The sequence below is a fragment of the Salmo trutta genome, chromosome 10 (assembly GCF_901001165.1).
Source record: "Salmo trutta chromosome 10, fSalTru1.1, whole genome shotgun sequence".
Taxonomy (NCBI): Eukaryota; Metazoa; Chordata; class Actinopteri; order Salmoniformes; family Salmonidae; genus Salmo; species Salmo trutta.
The window spans coordinates 14987189-15001371 of record NC_042966.1 but is presented as its reverse complement, the minus strand read 5'-3'; the positions used below and the strand labels follow the sequence as shown (position 1 = coordinate 15001371).

At 47.0% G+C, this 14183-nt stretch overlaps 1 protein-coding gene across 1 annotated transcript in view; it reads right to left on the bottom strand.

Annotated features, from left to right (window-relative positions):
• Window positions 1–11013: 11013 nt before the first annotated feature.
• Window positions 11014–14183, bottom strand: part of fshr (follicle stimulating hormone receptor) — a 7937-nt gene continuing 4767 nt past the window's right edge. The window contains exons 8-13 of the mRNA XM_029764582.1: window positions 13799–13873; window positions 13507–13692; window positions 13173–13396; window positions 12777–12958; window positions 12378–12569; window positions 11014–12233 (exon numbers count right to left, since the gene is read on the bottom strand). Of these exons, the coding sequence (XP_029620442.1) occupies window positions 11733–12233; window positions 12378–12569; window positions 12777–12958; window positions 13173–13396; window positions 13507–13692; window positions 13799–13873 (1360 nt within the window). The 3' untranslated portion in view covers window positions 11014–11732. The remainder of the gene's footprint in view (window positions 12234–12377; window positions 12570–12776; window positions 12959–13172; window positions 13397–13506; window positions 13693–13798; window positions 13874–14183) is intronic.

The following is a 14183-nucleotide window of genomic DNA, read 5'->3' as shown; positions in this document are numbered from 1 at the left end:
TCGCAGTGCAAGCTATACCACTAGAGATTCTGGGTTCGAGTCCAGGCTCTGTCGCGACCGGGAGGCCCATGGGCCGGTGCACAATTGGCCCAGCGTCGTCCGGGTTAGGGAGGGTTTGGCCGGCAGGGATATCCTTGTCTTATTGCGCACTAGCGACTCCTGTGGTGGGCCGGGTGCAGTGCACGCTGCCATGGTCGCCAGGTGTACTGTGTTTCCTCCGACACATTGGTGCGGCTGTTTTCCGGGTTGGATAGGCAGTGCGGCTTGGTTGGGTTGTGTTTCGGAGGATGAATGGCTCTTGACCTTCGCCTCTCCCGAGTCCGTACGGGAGTTGCAACGATGAGACAAGACTGTAACTACTACCAATTGGATACCACGAAATTGGGGGTGAAAAATTAAAAAATAATATATAAAAAAAATAACGATATAACGTGATTTGATGTCATTTTATCTGTGGCACTTCTAATGTAACTCTATGGCAGCACCCAATCGGCTTGAATTTTCGAGCTCTACCCTTAGATTTGGCAGTGATATAGTGTCCCCATGAGTGACAGAACACTAAGCCATTCACAGCTCAACTAGAGAACATTACCAACCCCTAAACACATATTTTCTGCTGTCTGCCCCACCACCAACTGAAAGCACTGAGCTAGGCTGAAACACCTGCATTTTGGAGCTGCCTTACTCAAGAAAGCAAAAAAGAGACCATGTTTGTATGGAGATATTACTAACGCAATAAAAACATTTTTTTTTACATTTGCAAACTGATATGTGACATGTATTAATGCCAAAATAACATGCAAAACAGGCAAGCATTCTATAAGTTTTATTTCTCAACTCTCAATATTCAGCTCAATAGCAACTATTTTACAACCAAGATATATGATAAGGCTTTGAGATATGGATTGAAACATGGGCTAAATGCGCACCCACCATTGCAAGGGCATAGGCCTATGGGTCTAATGGGTAGTAGCCTACAGCTGCAATGTTTTTTTAGGACATTACATTTACTGTTGGATGAATACATAGCTACTAACAGTGGATAGTATATTTAGAGTTAGCGATCTAGTTAATGTGTTCCTTGGGCGTTGAACCCCAACTTAATTAGCCTATGATATTAGTTAGTGAACATAAATATGTATGTAATTTATCTCTATAGTTGTCACAGTTGTCGTCGGATAAAGTGGACCAAAACGCAGCAGGGACATGTATACTTGTCTTCTTTATTGACGGGAAAAGAAGGAAAAAACCAAACACGTATACAAAAATAACAAAACGAATGAACGACAAAATAACAGTCTTGAAGGCAAACCAGCAATCCAAGAACAATCTCCCACAAACACTTAACCAAACACATACCCATATATAGGACTCTCAATCAGAGGCAACTAGAAAACACCTGCCTCCAATTGAGAGTCCAACCCCAATAAACTAGACATAGAAATACAAATACAAAAGACTAGAGACCACATAGAAATACAAACATAGAACATAACCCCAAAAACCCGGAACTAACTAAACCAACACCCTACTAAATAAATCACCACCCCGAACCACATAAACAAATACCCTCTGCCACGTCCTGACCAAACTACAATAACAAATAACCCTTATACTGATCAGGACGTGACAGTACCCCCCCCCCCTAAAGGTGCAGACCCCGGATGCACCTCATAAATATATATAAAAAAAAACAACAACAACAAAAAATCCCCCTAAACTAAAGGGAGGGAAGGGAGGGTGGCTGCCGTCACCGACGGCACTTGTGCTACACCCCCCCTCCCCAACCCACCTATACAGGAGGTGGTTCTGGCTCCGGCCTACTGTCCTCCAGACTGTAGACAAAGTCTCTAGATTCTGGACCGTAGGCAGACTCACTCCGTTCCGGGTTGTAGGCCGACTCACTCAGTTCCAGATCGTAGGCCGACTCACTCAGTTCGCAACTGTAGGCAGACTCACTCAGTTCACAGTTAATTTCCATTTCACCCTGTTCCGGACCGCAGGCAGTCTCCCTTGGTTCCGGGTCGCAGGCAGACTCCCTCGGTTCCGGTTCGCAGGCAGACTCCCTCGGTTCCGGACTGCACACTGTTGCCGGATACTCTGGACTGCACACTGTTGCCGGATACTCTGGACTGCACACTGTTGCCGGATACTCTGGACTGCACACTGTTGCCGGAGCCTCTGGACGGGGCACTGTCTCCGAACTCTCGAGGCTGGGCTGACGCACTGGAAGCCTGATGCGTGGGGCTGGTAGAGGAGATACCAGGCTGGAGACACGCACCCTAGGGCTAGTGCGGGAAGCAGGAACCGGCCGAGAGGAACTACTATTACGCACTGGAAGCCTGATGCGTGGTGCTGGTACTGGACGTGCCAGTTTGGGGACACGCACCTCAGGGCTAGTGCGGGGAGCGGGAACAGGACGTACTGCACTAGGCTGACACACTGGAAGCTTGATGCGTGGTGCTGGCTTAGGATGTGCCAGATTGGAGACACGCACCTCAGGGCTAGTGCGTGGAACGGGAAACACTGGACCGTAGAGGCGTACTGGCGGTCTCGAGCGCAGAACTGGCATCGCCCTTACTGGCTGGATGCCCACTTCCCCCTGGCAAATGCGGGGCGCTGGTACTACGCGTACCGGCCTGAAAATACCCGGCCTCATCACAGCACCCATCACCCCGAAGCACGGGACCTGTCCAGTCACTGATTGTTTGGGAAAGGTACGGGGATTTGGCCTGGGGCTCAATCCTCGCCCAGCCAAACTACCCGTGTGCCCCCCCCAAAAAAATTATTGGGGCTGCCTCTCAGGCTCCCTTAACTCCTCCATAGCCCTGGAAATTCTTATCCTCATCTCTGCCCATGTCTCCCGATATTCCACCTGTTGCCGCTCCTTCCTCCGCTGCTTGGTCCATGTTTGGTGGGAGATTCTGTCACAGTTGTCGTAAGGAGAGGACCAAAACGCAGCAGGGACATGTATACTCATCTTCTTTATTGACGGGAAAAGAATGAAAAAACCAAACAAACACGTATACAAAAATAACAAAACGATGAACGCCAAAATAACAGTCTTGACGGCAACACAGCAATCCAAGAACAATCTCCCACAAACACTTAACCAAACACATACCCATATATAGGACTCTCAATCAGAGGCAACTAGAAAACACCTGCCTCCAATTGAGAGTCCAACCCCAATCAACTAGACATAGAAATACAACAGACTAGAAACCACATAGAAATACAAACATAGAACATAACCCCAAAAAACCCGGAGCTAACTAAACAAACACCCTACTAAATAAATCACCACCCCGAACCACATAAACAAAATTTCCTCTGCCACGTCCTGACCAAACTACAGCACGGTGGCTAGGAAAAACTCCCTAGATAGGCCAAAACCTAGGAAGAAACCTAGAGAGGAACCAGGCTATGAGGGGTGGCCAGTCCTCTTCTGGCTGTGCCGGGTGGAGATTATAACAGAACATGGCCAAGATGTTCAAATGTTCATAAATGACCAGCATGGTCAAATAATAATAATCATAGTAGTTGTCGAGGGTGCAAACAGTCAGCAACTCAAGAGTAAGTGTCAGTTGGCTTTTTCATAGCCGATCATTGAGAGTATCTCTACCGCTCCTGCTGTCTCTATAGCAATAGCAACTATAATAACAATAGCAACTATAGTCTAATTGTCAACCCAAAATTCACCCACAATCACTGGATTAGGTTGTACAAAATATATTGAGTCATGCATTCCTGCTTGGATGTGTTAGATGAAACAACTTATTTCTTGAATACCTCAGAAGTCTATTTATTACACTTCTTAATAAAGCACTATGAATGAATTTATAAGATGATTTACTCATGACTTGGGTGAATGGGTCTGACCAATTCTCGGCTGGTGCCTGTGCCACCAACTGTAAAAGTCAGTGACACCAGGGAAAAATGTCAGTCTGGAGCCCTGTAATAGTAATTAACATTTAGGATAGTTGTTGATTCAGGGGAACACATGACAGGCACTAATTTGCAATATAGCCTAAGTCGTTAGCTTGGCTTTTATAAAGTATAAGGCTTAAGCAGACAGGCAGACATGCATACAGACAGAGACCCAAAGAAGCACAGAGAGACAGCAGAAAATATGCTGGGACAGACAGCACAACAGGAAATGGAAAGGAGGCAAACAAAATGGCTACAGCAGAGGCACAGTTATAGTGGTGAGTCGTATCTCCAGTGTATTTTTACATATTGTATTTGTTTTAAACATGAGCTGGTTAAAAAAGAGGAGGACCATGTCTCGCTAGTCACTGACACCGAAATGGTTGAGAAACGCAGTACTCTACTGACAATGTGATGTGTCTGCGCTACTGCCTGTGTCTAAGTGTAGGGTCGGGGTTAGGATGACCACATTTAAAATGCCCAAATGCGGGACAACAGGATGATTTGGCAGCACACCAAGTTAGGCACACCTAACTTCAAAATAGACCGTGGCACCATCACTGTCAGTTGTGAATGATAATTCTTCTGGTTTTACCAGTGAAATGTCCAAACTGCAACTGCATTCCAATCATTTGATCTAAATCAGTTTTTCATGGGAATATGCATTAATATTAATACTCTTGAATGACTGTTTTGTGAGCAAATTAAAGCAGATGGTGTTAAAAAACTATATAGCCTTCCTGTATTTTGTTTAAATCAAAGCACATTCTGCCTAGTGTGTGCGCTTTGTGGAGTTTTGGCAACATTATCATTTTTGGGGACTGTTCAGCTAACCATCCTAAAATCTCAGAAGAAATGCGATGGTGTTTTTGGTGTAACAGTAACATTATACTATCGTTGTGATCTTCCAAGATGTGGATTCAGCTTTGATCTACCTTTACTAAACAAGCGCCATTGTGAAAAGTGGCGCTTAGGTGTGCTCCAGCAGCACTACACCCCTGCAAATATAACTATTTGTTCAGCGCTTTTGAAATGTACAGCGATAGAATTCAGAAAATGGGTCGTTGTCACGTCCTGACCATAGAGAGCTCTTATTTTCTATGGTAGAGTATGTCAGGGCGTGACTGGGGGGGTTTATCTAGTTTATTTAGTTCTATGTTGTTTGGTTATAGTTTATTTTTTCTATTTTGGGATTTTTGTATGATCCCCAATTAGAGGCAGCTGGTCATTGTTGTCTCTAATTGGGGATCATATTTAAGTAGTTGTTTTTCCCTCCTGTGTTTGTGGGAGATTATTTTGAGTTAGTGCATGTTGCACCTCTTTCGTCACGGTTTGTGTTTTGTTTGTAGTTTATTGTTTGTTTTGCAAAGTTTCACATTAAAAATAAAAGATGTGGAACGATACCCACGCTGTGCTTTGGTCTCCTTCCTATGACGAACTTGACAGAATCTCCCACCACCAGAGGACCAAGCAGCGTGGCCAGGAGTGGACATGGGAGGAGATCTTGGACGGCAAGGGGCCCTGGACGCAGATTGGGGAATATCGCCGTCCAAGGGAGGAGATAGAGGCAGCAAAAGAGGAACGGCGACGATACGAGGAATGATGGAGGCAACGACGGGAGCCCGAGAGGCAGCTCCAAATATTTATTTTGGGTGGGGCACACGGGGAGATTGGCGGAGTCAGGGTTTCGATCTGAGCCAACTCCCCGTGCTTACCGTGGGGAGCGTGTGACCAGTCAGGCACCGTGTTATGCTGTGATGCTCACTGTATCTCCAGTGCGCATTCATAGCCCGGTGCGCACTGTGCCTGCGCCCCGCATTTGCCGGGCTAAGGGAGCATTCAGCCAGGACGGGTTGTGCCGGCTCTGCGCTCCTGGTTTCCAGTGCGTCTCCTCGGTCCAGGATATCCTGCACCGGTTCTACGCACTAGGCCTCCAGTGCGCCTGCCCAGTCCGGTGCGTCCTGTGCCTGGTCTCCGCACTCGCCCTGAGGTGTGTGTTACCAGTCTGGCGCCACCTGTGCCGGCCCCACGCATCAGGCCTCCAGTGCGCCTTCCCGTTCAAGAGCTTCCGGCGACAGTTCCCAGTCCAGAGCTTCCGGCGACAGTTCCACAGTCCAGAGCTTCCGGAGACAGTTCCACAGTCCGGAACCTCCGGCGACAGTTCCACAGTCCGGAACCTCCGGCGACAGTTCCACAGTCCGGAACCTCCTGAGACGGCCCGCAGTCTGGAGTCTCCAGCGACGGTCCGGAGTCTCCAGCAATGGTCGGCAGTCTAGAGCCTCCACCGATGCTGGCGGGTTCGCAGGATGAGAGGGTTCTTTGTCCCGCACCAGAACCACCTCCAACACTAGACACCCCCCTAACCCTCCCTTTTGGTTTCAGGTTTTGCGGCCGGAGTCCGCACCTTTGGGGGGGGGGGGGTACTGTCACGTCCTGACCATAGAGAGCTCTTATTTTCTATGGCAGAGTAGGTCAGGGCGTGACTGGGGGAGTATATTTAGTTCTATGTTGTTTGGTTCTAGTTTCTTTTTTCTATGTTGGAATTTTTGTATGATCCCCAATTAGAGGCAGCTGGTCATCGTTGTCTCTAATTGGGGATCATATTTAAGTAGTTGTTTTTCCCTCCTGTGTTTGTGGGAGATTATTTTGAGTTAGTGCATGTTGCACCTCTTTCGTCATGGTTTGTGTTTTGTTTGTAGTTTATTGTTTGTTTTGCAAAGTTTCACATTAAAAATAAAAGATGTGGAGCAATACCCACGCTGCGCTTTGGTCTCCTTCCTACGACGAACGTGACAGCCGTTCTTACAGTATTCTCCCTGTACACCAAGTCAGAACCGTAGGATAAACAAAAGGGGCATATAAGCAGACAATGAAAGCTCTTACAATATTAGATGATTAGATTTCTCTAAAACAGGCCATATGCTACATGTGCACCACCCAGTCAGAACAGTAGGCAAAATTATGAGGGGAAGGCACATGGGCTACTAACAGCTTACTACACAACATACACTTAGTATTACTTTCTTATCTACAGACAGTATATCAAATCAAATGTTATTTGTCACATGCGCCAAATACAACAGGTGTAGACCTTACAGTGAAATGCTTACCTACAGGCCTTTAACCAACAATGCAGTTTTGAGAAAAATAAGTGTTAGGTCAAAAATAGATAAGTAAGAAATAATAATAAAAAATAATAATTAAAGAGCAGCAGTAAAATAACAGGGGGTACCGATACAGAGTCAATGTGCCGGGGCACAGGTTAGTCGAGGTAATTGAGGTAATATGTACATGTAGGTAGAGTTAAAGTGACTATGAATAGATAATAACCAGAGAATAGGGGGGACAATGCAAATAACTATTTGATTAGCTGTTCAGGAATCTTATGGCTTGGGGGTAGAAGCCTTTTGGACCTAGACTTGGCGCTCCGGTACCGCTTGCCATGTGGTAGCAGAGAGAACAGTCTATGACTAGGGTGGCTGGAGTCTTTGACAATGTTTAGGGCCTTCCTCTGATACCGCCTGGTATAGAGGTCCTGGATGGCAGGAAGCTTGGCCCCTGTGATGCACTGGGCTGTACGCACTACCCTCTGTAGTCCCATGCGGTCGGAGGCCGAGCAGTTGCCATACCAGGCAGTGATGCAACCAGTCAGGATGCTCTCGATGGTGCAGCTGTAGAACCTTTTAAGGATCTGAGGACCCATGCCAAATGTTTTTATTCTCCTGAGGGAGAATAGGCTTTGTCGTGCCCTCTTCACGACTGTCTTGGTGTGTTTGGACAATGATAGTTTGTTGGTGATGTGGACACCAAGGAACTTGAAGCGCTCAACCTGCTCCACTACAGCCCCGTTGATGAGAATGGGGGTGTGCTCGGTCCTCCTTTTCCTGTAGTCCACAATCAATTCCTTTGTCTTGATCACGTTGAGGGAGAGGTTGTTATCCTGGCACCTAACAGCCAGGTCTCTGACCTCCTCCCTATAGGCTGTCTCATCGTTGACTGTTGTGTCGTCTGCAAACTTAATGATGGTGTTGAAGTTGTGCCTGGCCATGCAGTCATGGGTGAACAGGGAGTACAGGAGGGGACTAAGTAAACGCCCCTGAGGGGCCCCCGTGTTGAGGATCAGCTTGGCAGATGTGTTGTTACCTACCCTTACCACCTGGGGGCAGCCCGTCAGGAAGTCCAGGATCCAGTTGCAGAGGGAGGTGTTTAGTCCCAGGGTCCTTAGCTTAGTGATGAGTTTTAAGGGCATTATGGTGTTGTACGCTGAGCTGAAGTCAATGAATAGCATTCTGACGTAGGTGTTCCTTTTGTACAGGTGGGAAAGGGCAGTGTGGAGTGCAATAGAGATTGCATCTGTGGATCTGTTGGGGCATTATGCAAATTGGAGTGGGTCTAGGGTTTCAGGGTAATGGTGTTGATGTGAGCCATGACTAGCCTTTTAAAGCACTTCATGGCTACAGACGTTAGTGCTACGGGTTGGTAGTCATTTAGGCAGGTTACCTTAGTGTTCTTGGGCACATGGACTATGGTGGTCTGCTTATAACATGTTGATATTACAGACTCAGTCAGGGACACGTTGAAAATGTCAGTGAAGACACTTGCCAGTTGGTCAGCACATGCTCGGAGTACACGTCCTGGTAATCCGTCTGGCCCTACAGCCTTGTGAATGTTGACCTGTTTAAAGGTCTTACTCACATCGGCTACGGAGAGCGTGATCACACAGTTGTCCAGAATAGCTGATGCTCTCATGTATGCTTCGGTGTTGTTTGTCTTGAAGTGAGCATAAAAGTAATTTAGCTCATTTGGTAGGCTCGTGTTACTGGGCAACTTGCGGCTGTGTTTCCCTTTGTAGTCTGTAATAGTTTGCAAGCCCTGCCACATCCGGCGAGCGTCAGAGCCAGGGTAGGACGATTCAATTGTAGTCCTCTATTGACATTTTGCCTGTTTGATGTTTCATCTGAGGGCATAGCGGGATTTCTTATCAGCGTCCGGGTTAGAGTCTCGCTCCTTGAAAGCCACAGCTCTACCCTTTAGCTCAGTGCGGATGTTGCCTGTAACCCATGGCTTCTGGTTGGGGTGGGTATGTACTGTCACAGTGGGGACGACGTCATCGATGCACTTATTGATGAAGCCAGTGACTGATGTGGTGTACTCCTCAATGCCACCGGAAGAACATATTCCAGTCTGTGCTAGCAAAATAATCCTGTAGTTTAGCATCTGCGTCATCTGACCACTTCTTTATTGACCGAGTCACTGGTGCTTCCTGCTTTAGTTTTTGCTTGTAAGCAGGAATCAAGGTGGTCTAGATTTTTTCCCCCTCTGGTTGCACATTTAACATGCTGGTAGAAATGAGATAAAACTGATTTAAGTTTCCCTGCATTAAAGTCCCCGGCCACTAGGAGTGCCGCCTCTGGATGAGTGTTTTCCTGTTTGCTTATGGCCTTATACAGCTCATTGAGTGCGGACTTAGTGCCAGCATCGGTTTGTGGTGGTAAATAGACAGCTACGAAAAATATAGATGAAAACTCTCTTGGTTAATAGTGTGGTCTACAGCTTATCATGAGATACTCTACCTCAGGCGAGCAAAACCTCGAGACTTCCTTAATATTAGATTTCATGCACTAGTTGATGTTTACAAATATACACAGACCGCCACCCCTTGTCTTACCAGAGGCAGCGTAAACCCCGGCAGCTGTATATTATCTATGCCGTCGTTCAGTCACGACTCAGTGAAAAATAAGATATTACAATTTTTAATGTCCCGTTGGTAGGATATTTGTGATCGTAGCTCATCTATTTTGTTATCCAATGATTGTACGTTGGCTAATAGGACTGATGGTAGAGGCATATTACCCACTTGCCGTCGGATCCTTACAAGGCACCCGACCTACATCCCCGATGTCTCCATCTCTTTCTCATGCGAATGACAGGGATGTTGGCCTTGTCAGGTGTCTGAAGTAAATCCTTTGCGTCCGACTCGTTAAAGAAAACATCTTCTTCCAGTACGAGGTGAGTAATCACTGTCCTGATATCCAGAAGCTCTTTTCAGTCATAAGAGACAGTGGCAGAAACATTATGTACAAAATAAGTTACAAATAGCACAATTGGTTAAGAGCCCGTAAAACGGCAGCCATCTCCTCCGGCCCATACATATCTCCCTGCCATATTACATCATTTATGCATCAGCATACAATACATTTTTGGACTCACCTTGTTGTGCTGTGCTCACTTGCACAGGAAGGTGGCGCGGTGGTCCTTCGAGGGCAAATTCATCAAACTCTCATCAAAGTCTGGCATTCTCTGGATTTATGGTGCTTTCAAGACAACTGGGAACTCTGAAAAAAACAAGGTCGAATCACGATGACGTTGCTGATCTTCAGGTCGGGGGCTCAAAACAGTACATATCCCCCGTCTCCAGTGAAAGTTGCGCCCCTGCTAAACATAGTCACCTTTTTTGTGAATTTGATCATTAGGGGACGGACTAGAAATATGGTGCAATGTCCTCTAATGGTCCTTTCATGTGTATGCGGTAGGTGGTACGTGGTAGGAGCTAGGCCCAGGGGCTAGGCCAGGGGTTGATTTGGGACTGGGCATGAGAGTGTTTCCACATTGAGGTGGACCCATGGACATGCCTCGCACCTGCAACCTTGAAATAACATCTTTGGAGTGTGTGTGTGTTTGATAGACTATCTACCAGCCATTTCCCTCCTGATGAACGGGCTGAGTGCAGCTGTGTAACCTCTCCTCCCACACACACGCAAACACACACACGCGCATGCGCACACACGCACACACACACACACACACACACACACACACACACACACACACACACACACACACACACACACACACACACAAACACACACAGAAGGGTTGGGGGATTGGTCATTGTCCTTGAACAAACTGGATGTGCTGAAGGACAGAATGTTTCTGATAACACAAGAAACTGCTAAAAAATGTGTGTGTGTGTGTGTGTGTGAGAGTGTGAGAGTGTGCCTGTGTTCATGTGTTCGTTTTGGCTTCTCTATGTGCAGCCAGTACACACTATACCTCAACTCCAAGTCTCAGTAACATTCTCACTCTTGGTAAAATGCACAATCATAGAGATTTATCAACAACAGTAGATGCACAACTCATATAAACACCTTTTTTTCTACAACCAATAAACAGAACTCGTGAAAGAACCAGACCTGGGTTAAGTAAACAATTTAAAGTCGTTTAAAATACTTCTCCTGTTGGTTGGGTTTGCCCTGCTGAATGGAATGCAAACTTTAGGCACACCTCAAAAACACAAAGCACCTCTTTGTATCTGTATTTGACCCAGGTCTGGAAGCAACAACAAACAAACAAACATCTTTACATATCTCTTCAAAACATTGAACACGTCTTGAACTGTATTTACTCTGTATGGAGAAGACAGGGGGAGGGGAAAGAGAGATAGAGAGAGGGAGGAGGTAGAAAGTAGAGAGAGGGTTCAGTATGTTGATGCGATCAGGTGAATTTGTGGAGTCAAACACAAACTAACTAAAGTACTACTAAACAGCCATCTGCTACTATTAAACAGCTAGCTACCTGTTACTGCACACACCTCCTGCAGTCCTGTGTGTGTCTGTGTGCATGTGTGTATGAGTGCGTACGTGTGTATGCGTCCTCTGAGGCATCAGGGTCCCATCCCTCTCAGAGAAGCTGTTGTTGTTTAAACCAGCCACAGTGTCCCGTGCCTGGTCTTGGGTTCAGGGGTGAGGGGTTAAAGGTCAGGGTTTCAGTAGGGGTCCGGTGGCTTGGCTGATGTGAACCAGTTAACACAGCGTCCCGTGGGAGGCTTTGGGCGACATTTGGATCCATGCAGCCTGCTGGACGGAGAAACTCTCTGTCCTGTAGATCTGGGCTTTGGTCGTAAACAGGCCATATCGCGCTGCCAGCAGGAAGAAGTCCCGGCGGAATGTCCGGGTGCATAATCCGTACAGGAAGGGGTTGGCGCATGAGTTTATTGGGTAGAAGAGGACCAATAGCAGCTTGGAGTCGGAGACGGTGATGAGGGGCAGTTTGAGTGCGGCAGAGAGGGCGAAGAAGGAAATAGGCGCCATACACAAGAAGTCAGTGAAGATGAGGATGGCCATCCGCTGAGCCATGCGGGTTTCAGCACTGGCTGGGGGGGAGGAGGAGTTACGGACGGACAGGTAGATGCTCAGGTAGCACACACACACGCACAGGAAGGCCACCACGTTCAGCAGCAGGAGGAACATGACAAACACCTGAGACGGCAGCGACTCCACATCCATGGGCAGGCAGATACTCACCTGAAACACACACACACACGCGCACACACACGCACACACACGCACACGCACGCACACACACACACACACACAATACCCAAATTAGCATAGAAGCTGTGCAAAATAATACGTGTAGAAAAACAGGTAGTGTCACACATCCCTCACCTTGCTGTAGCTGCTTACCCCTACAGTGGGTAGCAGAGCCGCCAGACAGGAGAAGGCCCAGCCGGTAGCCATGACAGCACAGGCGTGTCGGAGGCGGAGTTTGCGGTCCAGTCTGAGGGCGTGGGTGATGGTGTGGCAGCGCTCCAGGGTGATGGCCGTCAGAGTAAACACAGACAGCTCACTGGCAAACACCTGCACATACAGTATAGCGCCTCTGTTAGAGCATCAGTTCTAAGCGTTCAGAACACTCCAGTATACGAAGGCTAAGGCACACACACACACACACACACACACACACACACACACACACACACACACACACACACACACACACACACACACACACACACACACACACACACACACAAACACACCCTCCTAGGTCTACAGTATACCCACAGTGAAGAACCCGGCGATGTCACAGCCCGCCCCGGTCTGCCAGCTGATAGCGTGGTTGTAGTACAGACCTCTCGTACGCACGTCCACTGTTGCTATGACCACCAGGTATACGCCCATACACAAGTCGGCAAAGGACAGGTGGCACATCAGGAAGCGTGGCACCGTCATCTTCGCTCGGCTGCCTAGCAACCGAGAATGGGGAGGGGGAAGTTTAGTAATAACTTTTATCACAAGAAAGTATTTTAATACGATAACTGCTTTCATTACAACATTTTGTCATCATTCACACATTTGTATTGTGATAAAAACAGTTGTGATTAAAAACAGCTATTGTGATAAATATGGCTTGAGAGTTTCTAATAAACATAAAACATTTTTTTACTTTTTTTTACTGACCTAGCAACACAAGCAGCACGATGGTGTTGCCTAACAGTGCGAGCACAGAGATGATCCAGATGAGGACACGTAGAGGGGCGGAGCCCATAATGTCTTCACAGGGGTTGAAGGCATCGGGGGCGGGACTACAGGCCACAGACGTCCAATTTAAACAGAAGTCCATGAAGAAGTGGAGGTTGTCCTGAGCCCCGGGTTTAAAGCACGCCGAGTTCATCCGGAAGGTCCTGACAAATGCACGCAAGAATGCGAAAATACCCACACACACACACTCATTTATATGGGACATAATATACACAGATATATTCTATCTCGGAGTGTGTGTTTGTGTGTGTACCTGTTCCTCTGGTGTTTATGGAAGGCGCAGCAGTGAGATGGGTAGGTGAGGTTAGCCTGCCGTAGCTTTGTGAATAGGGACAGGGGAGGCAGCGCTCTGAGTGAGAACACCGAGACAGCGGACAGATGCTCAACTTCACCCAGCACTGACTCTGGCAGGGAACTCAGCGCTGTACGAGAGATGTCTCTAAATACACACAGACAACAACAACAACAACAACAACAACACTTTGACACAAAAACAAATGACAGCTGATGTTGTCACGGACGTGTTGTTGTGGAGCCATGCTTACAGGAACCCCGGCCCCTCTGCTCCTTTGAAGGAATTATTATGCATATGAGAAAGTTGCAGGTTGCCCATGAGAAACCTGAGCAAGAGAGAAAGAGAAACCATTATAGTATGTATGTATCTTTATGTGTGTCTTTATGTGTGTGTGTGTGTGTGTGTGTGTGTGTGTGTGTGTGTGTGTGTATGTGTGTATGTGTGTGTGTGTGTGTGTATGTATGTATGTATGTATGTATGTATGTATGTATGTATGTATGTATGTATGTATGTATGTATGTATGTATGTATGTATGTATGTATGTATGTATGTATGTATGTATGTATGTATGTATGTATGTATGTATGTATGTATGTGTGTGTGTGTGTGTGTGTATGTATGTATGTATGTATGT